This window comes from Tachypleus tridentatus, chromosome 8, assembly GCF_004210375.1.
Source record: "Tachypleus tridentatus isolate NWPU-2018 chromosome 8, ASM421037v1, whole genome shotgun sequence".
Lineage (NCBI taxonomy): Eukaryota > Metazoa > Arthropoda > Merostomata > Xiphosura > Limulidae > Tachypleus > Tachypleus tridentatus.
Window position 1 is genome coordinate 63847945 of NC_134832.1, and position 11058 is coordinate 63859002.

At 33.9% G+C, this 11058-nt stretch overlaps 1 protein-coding gene across 1 annotated transcript in view; it reads right to left on the minus strand.

The window, feature by feature from the left end:
- The window catches only part of LOC143224162 (mesotocin receptor-like), a 28564-nt gene extending 17775 nt beyond the window's left edge, over window positions 1-10789 (minus strand). The window contains exon 1 of the mRNA XM_076452602.1: window positions 10374-10789. Coding sequence (XP_076308717.1) covers window positions 10374-10715 — 342 coding nt within the window. The 5' untranslated portion in view covers window positions 10716-10789. The remainder of the gene's footprint in view (window positions 1-10373) is intronic.
- Between the last annotated feature and the right edge of the window lie 269 nt (window positions 10790-11058).

Consider the following 11058-nt stretch of genomic DNA (forward strand, 5'->3'; position numbering starts at 1 on the left):
CTTTTATACCTACAGTGAATTTACAGACTTACAAGGTTAAAGATCGGTGTTTGATTCCTTGTGATGGACATAGCGGTTAGATTAAACTAGATTTGGTCATGAACAAACAATTAATATAAATTAATTATTTCGATTAATGTTAAACGAAATCAAAGAAGAAAAAGTTACCATAACCTTAGCTTTCCATTGTTCATGGAATACACGTACTTTGATCCTTAAATGTAGGTGATATGTTTTGATTCCGTGAACATAACAAGATAATGTCCTCCGAATGTGTCGACGGCTAGTTCAGAGACTTACGACCGAGGTCGATTCCGCACGGTGTGCAGAGTAGAAATAGCTCATTCATTTCGTAGTTAATGAAAAAACAAAATAGCCCTGCTAATAACTTGCCTGTTAGATCAAATAAAAAAATTATCTTTTATGAAATATTAAAAGTCGCATTTCCGAAAAAATTCTGCAGAAAAGGATAAATTAAACTTCTTAGTAAATTAATGTTATTATTTTATTATTATTATTTTTTGCCAGTGTGAATAATTAAAAAATCACGGAACTGCAAAGACTCTTTATAACAGTAAATAAAATTCGTGTTAAAAATCCAGCAAAATTCCATCTCTAGCGGCCTGGCATGCCCAAGGGGGTTAAGGCGTGCGACTCGTAATCTGAGGGTCGCGGGTTTGCATACCCGTCGCACCATACATTCTCGCCTCAGTGTAAGACAAGAGTAAAGGCAGTTAATCATCACCACCCACCACCAACTCTTGGGCTACTCTTTTACCGACGAATAGTTGAATTGAACGTAACATTATAACGCCCCCACGACCCTGAAATTACGAGTCGAGTGCCTTAACCACAGGGCCATGCCGGGCCCTGTTAAAGAGAGAGCAGGGAGAAAATACATGTACCTTAGGTTTATGTGAGAGATAATGTTAAAATAAGATTATGCATAGCAATGTTATTATTTGTTAGTTAAACACGAAGCTGCACAATGAACTATTTGTGCTCTGGGAAAGGAAACGCTGTTTAGTATAATAGAATTCTGATGACTTATTGAGGAGATATTTAAAATACCATTCCGTGCCACCTCTCATTTCGAGCCTGCCTGATTACGTTGATAACATTTTCCTTCTGTTAATAAAAGCTTTTGTCAAATTTTAGCAATACATTTTTGCTGTCTTTTTTATTTGGAAAATGATGTTTGTTTTCAGTTTGCTTTGTCCACCACAACTATCGAAACCGAAGGGGTGCAGAACTTGTAGTAAAAGAGAGAGAAATCAGAACAAATTATCGTTTAATCTATCAATATTAAATACTTAAGTGACATTGCTGTATGTCTGTTTATTTGTTCCTGATTGATCACAGTTTAACCAATGAATATTGTACGCGTAATATTTTATATATATACATATATATATGTATGTGTTTGTGTGGGTATATAGTATATTCTTTTGTATCTGACGGTAAGCCTACATTATTATAAAAATGTTGTTACACGTATAATTTATGAAGTGTTACCACTTCCTTTTTATGATAATAATTTGTTATATGTGTTGGTGTACATAACAAAAAAGACGCAGATCTATGAATACAAAACTTATTTCATATGTTATATAAGCTTGTTTATATAAATTATAATGAGCTCGTCGAATGAAAAATATGATTTACTTGAATTCAAATATAATACTGATTCAAAAGCCAATTGTTCAAGAGAAGTTAACTAATTACTTTTTAGCCGCGGCATATCGGCTCATAAAATGGCTCTGAAAGCACTCGTTTTCAATTCAAGTACAAACTTCAGATCATAGCTCCATCATCTGTTAACTGATTAGATCTCTACAATTTCGAACTCAGGATGTCAAATCCATTTGATTGATATATTTGACCACTCCAAAGATCTCATAGATTAATTTCTCTAATCCTGACTAAAAGTATTTTAATTTAAAGGTGAGTTTGTTTGCTTAGAATTAACCATAAAGCTATACAATGGGCTATCTTGTTCTTTACCCACTTACGGGTATCGTAACCAGGTTTTCGGCGGTGTGAGTCCGCAGACATATCACTGTGCCATTGGGGGAGCATTGAGGGTGGACTGGTAGAGATCCTGATGAGATGTAAAATCGAATCGGATATACACTCGCCCCATACTTCGCATTGCTGGCACACAAAAATATACCTAATATAAAGGAAAAAGGGTCTCATAAGCTACTATATTCTAATCCTACAAGGTCCAGCATGGTCAGGTGATTAGGGCGTTCGACTAGTAATCTGAGGGTCGCGGGTTTGAATCCACGTCACACCAAACATGCTTGCTTTTTCAGCCGTGGGGGCGTTATAATGTGACGTTCAATCCCATTATTCTTTGCTAAAAGAGTGTCCCAAGAGTGGCAGTGCTTGGTGATGACTAGCTGCCTTCCCTCTAGTCTTACACTGCTAAATTAGGGACGGCTAGCGTAGATAGCCTCCTCATAGGTTTGCGCGAAATACAAAACAAACAAACAAACTAATCTTGCTCAAAATAATCTTAATTCCTGTAGCTACTGAGGATTCCTTCTTGTTTTATTTGTATCTGTTTCAGATTATTGTATAGTTAGATGCAAACAGTACATATCCATTACCCACATACTGACAAACCATTGACGAGTTTTGATGTTCAAAATCGAATGCTTTTCTCACAAAAGAGACTTAACTACGAAAAACTAGTTTTGTATTCCCCCTGTATATTGAAAGCAAATTATCTCTTGTTGTATTTAAATGAAACAGGTAGAAATTTTATGATCTTTTTATCATTGTTTAAACTTTGAACATTAACTTAAATGTTCCTTTTTCGTAAACTGGAAACATTTAGCTGCATTTAATAAAGCAGATAAGAATATTATAAACTTTAAATTGTTATTAAAGTATTCCTATATTGCAAAAACAGAACACCTGACGTATTCTGACGAAACTGTATTTAAAGAAGTAGATAGAACAGTTATAAACTTGCCTACTGATTAAATCTTGAACTTCAGTGAAATATTCCGTTATTATAAAAACATATCACCTGAACATATTTCGAATTTGTATTTAATGAAGCAGGTAAGTTAGTTATAAGCTTTATGAGTTGTTTAAACTTTGAACGTCATTAAATGTATCAATGCGTTGTAAAAATATCTTGTTATGTGTGCTTTATATAGCTATGTTTTATAATATTTGGCAACATTCTAAGTGAACAGTTAACTCTGTCATAGCGAAGATAATAATAATTATAATATGATTTCCAGGTAATTTGTAATTGCATCTTATTACCGCATTTAACAAAACATAACAAGTGTAAAATGACAGAATGGTAAATATATTAATTCAATGTTAATTTATGCTATGATTCGTCAGGTAAGAGGTATAGGTATCGCCTTAAAAATTCTTAATAACACAACATGCGGAAGCTAATTGACTGAATTTTCACAGTTAAAAAAAAAACGAAAAATAGAGATTAACTTCATATCTATTTCCACTAGCCATCCTTAATTTAGCAGAGAAATACTAGGCAGCTAGTCATCACCAACAACCGATAACTTTTAGGAATAGTGGGATTTTAATCGTGACCTTATAACGCTCCCACGCGTAAAATAGAGAGCATGTTTGGTAGACGGGGATTCGAGCATGTGACCCTCAAAATGCAAGTAAGGCACCCTAACAACGTGCCCGGGCAAATGTTAATATTATTATTAGTAATAAATATTGAACTCTTTCTTTTTCAAGCAATATTCATGTTTGTTTATTTGGAATTAAGCACAAAGCTACACAGTGGGCTATCTCTGAACTGCCTACCAAGGGTATTGAAAATCGGTTTCTAGCAGTGTGAGCCCGCAGACATATTACTGTGACACTAGTAAGAGTCAATATTCATGTACCACAGAAATTAGAAGCTTGGTAAAATCTGGCTTTTAATTAACTATATTATTCTGAGAGATAACTGTTTACAGAAAATGCTCAAGGCCTTTTTTTTTTACTGATAACGATTGCTTCTTTCCTTCAAGTAATTTGCTGTAAATAACACACATTTTCCATTCGAAATATTCACAGGATTACTTTAAAAAATGCTCTTATCTGGTACAAGGCCAACCGAGGATTTAAGATAAGCGAATTAAAGCTTGATCTAATGTAAATGTTCTTATCTCATGTTTGGACACTAGCACTAATCAGTATACACATCTCATCTTTTTTTAATGAGAACTAATTAATATACAATTTCTCTAACGATAAGAAATAAGTTTATTTGATGCTTATAGTGTAAGATTTTGCAAGAGAATAAGATATATAGACAGTACAATTACTTGTAACATAATGTATTTCACAGATAATATAATTGTAATACAAGCTTTGTATTTAAAAAACACACAAAGTGAATGCTCTTGTGCCTATTTAACAATACTTTAATCACAGTAGAATACTTATTAAAGTATTATTAAATAAATACAGATTAATCAACTTGTAATTCCAGGGTAACAGTTGACTAAAGAAAATAAATTTTTATTTTAGATATTGTGTATCTTGAAAAAGTATAATTACAAATATAAACGCTTTATTATATTATTTACATTAGTAACTAAACAAAATGTATTATGACTTGAGCCATTGTGTTTATAGAAACAAAAGGGAATATTCAACAACTGCGCGTTTCGCCGCTGAAACAGCGATAAATCTTCGGATTTACAATGCTAAAATCAGGGGTTCTATTCTTCTTAGTGGACACAGCAGATAGCCCGATGTGGTTTTGTTATAATAAAACAAACACACACAAATTAGTCGCATTTTCTATAATTTTTAAAGCATGATCAGAGCAAATTAATCTATGTGAGCATTTTTTTCCTACAGAAAATAATGACTACATTATTTTGTACTTTTTAACAAATGCAGTATTTAAAATATTTGGAGATCGAAGTAAAGATATTTTAACTGCTGCACAACTAGATGTTCCATTCTTGTCGAGCCTTCTTGATACTGTAGATCTAGACACTTTTATTGAGCTTAATCAAGCATTAAATCTTTTAAATTAAATTAAATAATTTGCATTATTTCTATGTGTGGCCAGTTGTCAATAAGGCTCACAGATTACTGGTTTTAAAATACTATATACAACACTGAAAGTTTGTTTTTGAATTTTGCGCAAAGCTACACGAGTGCTGTCTGCGCAAACCATCCATAATTTAGCAATGTAAGAGTAGAGGGAAGGCAGCTAGTCATCACCAACCACCGCCAACTTTTCGGCTACTTTTTTACCAATGAATGGTGGGATTGATCGTATCATTATAACGCCCCCACGGCTGATAGGGCAGGCATGTTTGGTGCGACGGGGATTCGAACCCACGCCCTTCAATTTGTTTTTCAAATATAAACTTTTTGCTCATAGCTCCGACACGTCTTGACCGATTTGAGATCTAATTAAAGTTTTAGGCTACACCCAAGGTTTCATAGATTAATTCACTGTAATCATGCCTAAAACAATTTCATTTGAGGGTAGGCTGGTAGAATGAAAGAAGGCTAATACATTAATCTACCCTAATCCAACCTAAAAGAATTTTACGTGCCACGGCTACTGATAATTCTCTCTTGTTTTAATTATATTTTATTTCAGATTTTACCGAATCACTTGAAGCTCAAAACGATAACATGGTGGCTTGTTGAGAAAGTGGATACATAAATTATACATGAATCGTGATCTAAGAAGGGTAGGTATCTTTTTGCAATGATTGATAACACGATGACTAAGACCAACTGACTGAATTTCCATACCAAAGAATAAGTAGCTAATCTTATTTGTTGTTTGAACTTAAGCACAAAGCTACACAATGAACTATATATGCTTATCACATATATCGAAACCTGATTTTTAGAATAAGAATTCCGCAGACTCGCTCTGTGACGCTAGGGGACAGTTAATCCCATTTAAGCACTTTTAACTGATATTTTATAAGGATTAATAAATATTAGCAGAGGAAATATGAAATGGACAGAGTAAGTTTTACACGGAAATTGGAACAGTGTTAAGTTTTCGGATTTACAATGCTTAAATGAGGGGTTCGATTCCCCTCTGTGGACAGAGCAGGTAGCCCGATGTGGCTTTGCTATAAGAAAAACAAACACACGGAATTTTTTTAAAGATTAGAAATATAAAACCTGGTTATATAGGGTGGCCCGTAAGTCTCTACCCATCCATATGTTGTTATGTTGTATTCAATTACGCAAGTATTATAAATTTGTTTCTTTTTTTCAGAGAAATATGGCCGATGTAAGCCCATTTACACTTGAAGAGCGTATTGTGACAAGTACGTGGGTACATGAGCGTAAGAATACTGGTGACACCCTGGATACAATAATATATATGGATGGGTAGGGACTTACGGGCCACCCTGTATTTTAAATTGTCTTCTATTATAATTTTTCAACCCGACCATATCATGATCATTACTTTTTATGTTTCACGTTGGTTTAGGAAGTTTCACAAAAATTCTTATAAAACATTATTTTAACATATTTTAATTTTACGTTGTTTTTTGTAAATAATAAAAAATACAACATTAATGTTTTATATGAGAAATTATCAGAGTTCATACCTTTCTTTGATTTATTAAATTAGTTCCATATATGTATATATGAAATGTTTTGTGGAAAGCTGGCTGGCTTCATTTATACAAATTGTTTTATGAATGTCAAAACAAGCATACTTCAAAAGGTTATGAGATTTTATACACGACGTTGTTGGCCGTGAACTTATTTCTGCTTTCTCTAACTTGCATACCCTTCCCAAACTTTTAAATATGTCTTCAATAAGGTAACCCTAATCTATGCTGCTACTGAGGTGTATGTCTACAGATTTAGTATAACGAAGAACAGCCAGATAATTTTAGAGGTCAAACGTCAACTGACTGTAGTCATAACAGCGAACATATCGATATGAAAGATCAAAAAGGAATTTTAATGAACATAACTGTTTTAACAGATGCTCTCAATGTTTCACGAATAAAGATAAGATTTTATTACAACTAGAATATCCTTAAAACCAACAAAAACTTATGTGTTCATAATTTTGTACAAGAAGAATTTATAAAATATTCGTTGTATTTTTAATTAAGCACAAAGCTACACAGTGGCCTTTCTGTGCTCTGCCCGGGTATCGAAACCCGGTTTTTAGCATTGTGAGTCCGCAGGCATATCACTGAGCCACCGGAGTACCCTTTGAGGTTGCATCTACGTTACTTTATAAAAGTTTTTAACATAAAAATTTCAAGATGAAAACCTTATGTCACAACAAGGGTTATTATTCTTAAAACGTAGATGAATAAGTGTTCAACTTTTTCACTTTTCACGTTACTGTTTTTTTAATTTCTTACAAAAATTAAAAATTCATAGAAATCAGTCAGAATGTTAAATGTGCTCGTCACATGTGTTGTTTAATTAATAAATACAAAAGGTTTTGATCTTGGAATAGTAAAAAAGTTCTTCACATCTTGTTCTAATTTGTTTTCCTACCTAGGGTCTCAGCAGTGACTCTGCAGGCTTAAGACGCTAAAGTGGGTTCTAATATTTGTGGTGAGCAGAATACAAATCGCCCATTGTGTAACTCGGTGCTTAACAAAACAGAATCGAACTAATATACTATATTAAAACCAAAATTAACTATTCTTAATAATTCTACTTTTGTTTCAATAATGTTAAAAAAAACGATAACTGACTGTAGTTATGATGTTAGTCTTTTAGCGTGTGTGTGTTTTTCTTATAGCAAAGCCACATCGGGCTATCTGCTGAGCCCACCGAGGGGAATCGAACCCCTCATTTTAGCGTTGTAAATCCGGAGACATACCGCTGTACTAGCGGGGGCTAGTTCTTGAGCGTTTCAGCGGTAAGTCTGAGGACTTATAATATTAAAAATCGGGTTTAGATATCAGCCGTAGCAACAGTACAGATATTTCAGTGTTTAATAATAAGCAAAGTAAGCGAAAAGTGGCGGATTAAAATAATAATGGGAAGTAAATAAATGTCAGGTTGTGTGTAAAACACTCAGAAAACTAGCCTGTTATTGTTTTGTAGATGAAAAAAATCATAAAGTGGAAAGTTTATTTAAATGCGCTTGTTTTTTACCAGTTCCTCTTCAGGTCCCAAATCCCGCCAAAGTGAGTGAGTGCAACTTCGGAACATAAACACAAGAACAAACATTCTGTTTCATTAAAGTACGAACGTAATTTACACAAAGGTGCCACATGTTTCTTCTATATTATTAGAAAACACTGCACTATCTCGAGTGTTCTAGGCTGTTTCGTGCAGAACGATAATTGGTTTCTTTGTAAATTTGCTCTTAATCAGCTATGTGTTACTCGAACTGTTCAGGCTTACGGTTAAATAATAAATGTTTCTTGTTTTCAGATATAATGATATTTTTCAAGAGCTAAAAAAAAAAGACATGTCTTATTTCCATATGAGAGGTAACTAATTGTTTCCTCTTAAAAATTTATGAACCTGTATAGCTTTAAAAGCTAATTTCGAAAGGTTAATGCTTTAAGACACCTACTTTTCTTGGTAAGTAAATTAAAATATAACACGTGAACAAGTTCAAAGAAGAAACAGTGAGAGAATAAACATTTGTTGAGCATTTTGAACAAACCAAAACGTAATAAAATCCATTCTGGTACGAAACATTCAAGGGTTAAATAGACTATATAGTCTTCAACTATATGTAATTACTGAGCGTGAGTATAGACTTTAATAAACGATACATTACAACATGTTTCTTTTCTTTTCTTTTCTGTGTATAACTGAGTGGTTAACCTTTCGAATGGGCTGCCTTTGAATGTAGTGGTAGCAGTAATTTTAATTTAATTTAAGAGAAAACTTGATAAGTATCTGAACAGAAAGAGATGGCTCTAAGATTAAAAAAAATATTCATTAATAGTTTTAGCTTAATTTAGAGGATGGGACAGCCGAGACGGACCAATAGATCCCATGATATCCCAAAATATCGTAGTATGCTAATATTAAAATAGGTGATTATTACGTTTTTAAGTCTTGAGAAAATATAAATCGTTTTTTAAAACTTACATGATAACATAATAATAGATAAAGATCTCTGCCACCGAGAGTGGTGAACATAAGAACTATAATATTGACTCGATTGCTAGTTACAGGATTTCATTTACGTTTGTTTACTGTTGAGGAGGGAAAGGGAACCGTGGTAGGAAAATATAATGAAGTTCCAAATATTACATACTAGATGTGTCTATCTCTTTAAAGTGTAGGAAAGAAACATTTTTCAATTAATATTAATTACTGATTTTTTCCATCACTGCAGAATCATTCACCAGCTTAGAAAAAATTGCAGGCACTTATGCAAATAAGTGTTATATACAACCAAACATGGCCAGGTGGTTAAGACACTCGACTCGTAATCCGAGGGTCACGGGTTCGAATCCTCGTCACACCAAAACATGCTCGACCTTTCACCCCGTGGGACGTTATATTCGTTGGTAAAAGAGTAGCCCAAGAGTCGACGGTGGGTGGTGATGACTAGTTGCCTTCCCTCTAATCTTACACTACTAAATTAGGGACGACTAGCACAAATAGCCCTCGTGTAGCTTTGCGCGAAATTCACAACAAACCAAACAGACCGAGATTGGGTTTTAAATAACATTCAATTTGAAAAATGTTTTATAAAATATAATTCTATTTTTATTTATGATTTCCTGTGTGTCCCCAGTAGCACAGCAGAAAATCTGCAGACCTATAATGCTAGAAACTACGTTTCGATACCTGTCGTGGGCACAGCACAGATAGCCCATCTTGTGGCTTTGAGTTTAACTACAAACTAACTAGTTTTTATAAAAGTTATCTGCTTGTATTGTTTTTTAGTTTAGTCATCACTTAACGTTATTTCATCGCCATCCAAACTTTCTTGAAGTTTTAAGCCGTCTGATGACTATTTTTATGATGTTTCTTTCTTTTTTATTCTGGTAATAAACTTAAGCTTTTCTGTACTTATAACGGTAAAAAAAGATTGTTAGGACTAAATATTGATAAAAATACACTAAAACCTTACTTAAATTGTAAAAAACATGAATATATGTCAATAACAAAACTTATAAAGTTTGTGGAATATACGCAGATCTCTGAAGATATTTTGATCCTGAAATTGTAAAATCCTTTCAGTAGATCATCCTTTTATCCAAACTTAATACATTTTCTTATAACATAAGTATCCTATATAAGAATCATAAATTAATTTAACTTTACTTCTTTAAACTTCAACGTTGCTAAATGTTTGACACTTACGTGTAAAATATTGGGTACTTAATGATATACACGTGTGTTTTATGTCAGTTGATGAATAGGTTAACAATATGTACCTTGATTCGAAGCGCAAGAGGTCGTTTCACCGCTCTACATCTATCAAATGCAATGGGAACCATCATGTAGTTGCTAGCGCAAGTACTGAAGCCCAGAAGAAAATAAAAAATCTTGCAGAGTACTTCTCCTGCGCGCCATTCAGTGCCAAGGTACTCTATACACAGAAGAGGAAGTGTTCCACACAGAGTCACCAAGACGTCAGCTATCGCCAGATTTACAAACAAGCGGACAATTCGAATTCTTCGTTTTCTATGCGCCCAAAGCCAAACCAACATCATACTGTTGCCGAAAAGCCCCAGAAAAGCGAGGACCCAGAGTGAAAACACTCGGACGTTTCGCATAACTCTAAATTCTAATGTTCTCTAGCAACCCAAGTGTCATTAGTCTGAGTTCATTCTCTTCTTGTCGCTCACGTCACACTGAATGGCAGAGATGTAGGAGTTAGCGGTTGCCCAAGATCGAAGCCTCACCTCCCGTCATCCTTTAGTATAGTGAGCACAAGAAAGATGCGCAAACGTGTGCTTATATGACCAATCGATTAAAGCCACGCAGTTTAAATAAGCCACTTCTGTGTAGTGATGAAGAGCTAACGTCGACTAAATTTAGCTGTAAGTTAGGTTGCGACGAGATAGAAAAAGAATAAGAGTGCATTATCTAGAAAATATTTGTAATTGAATAATCCTA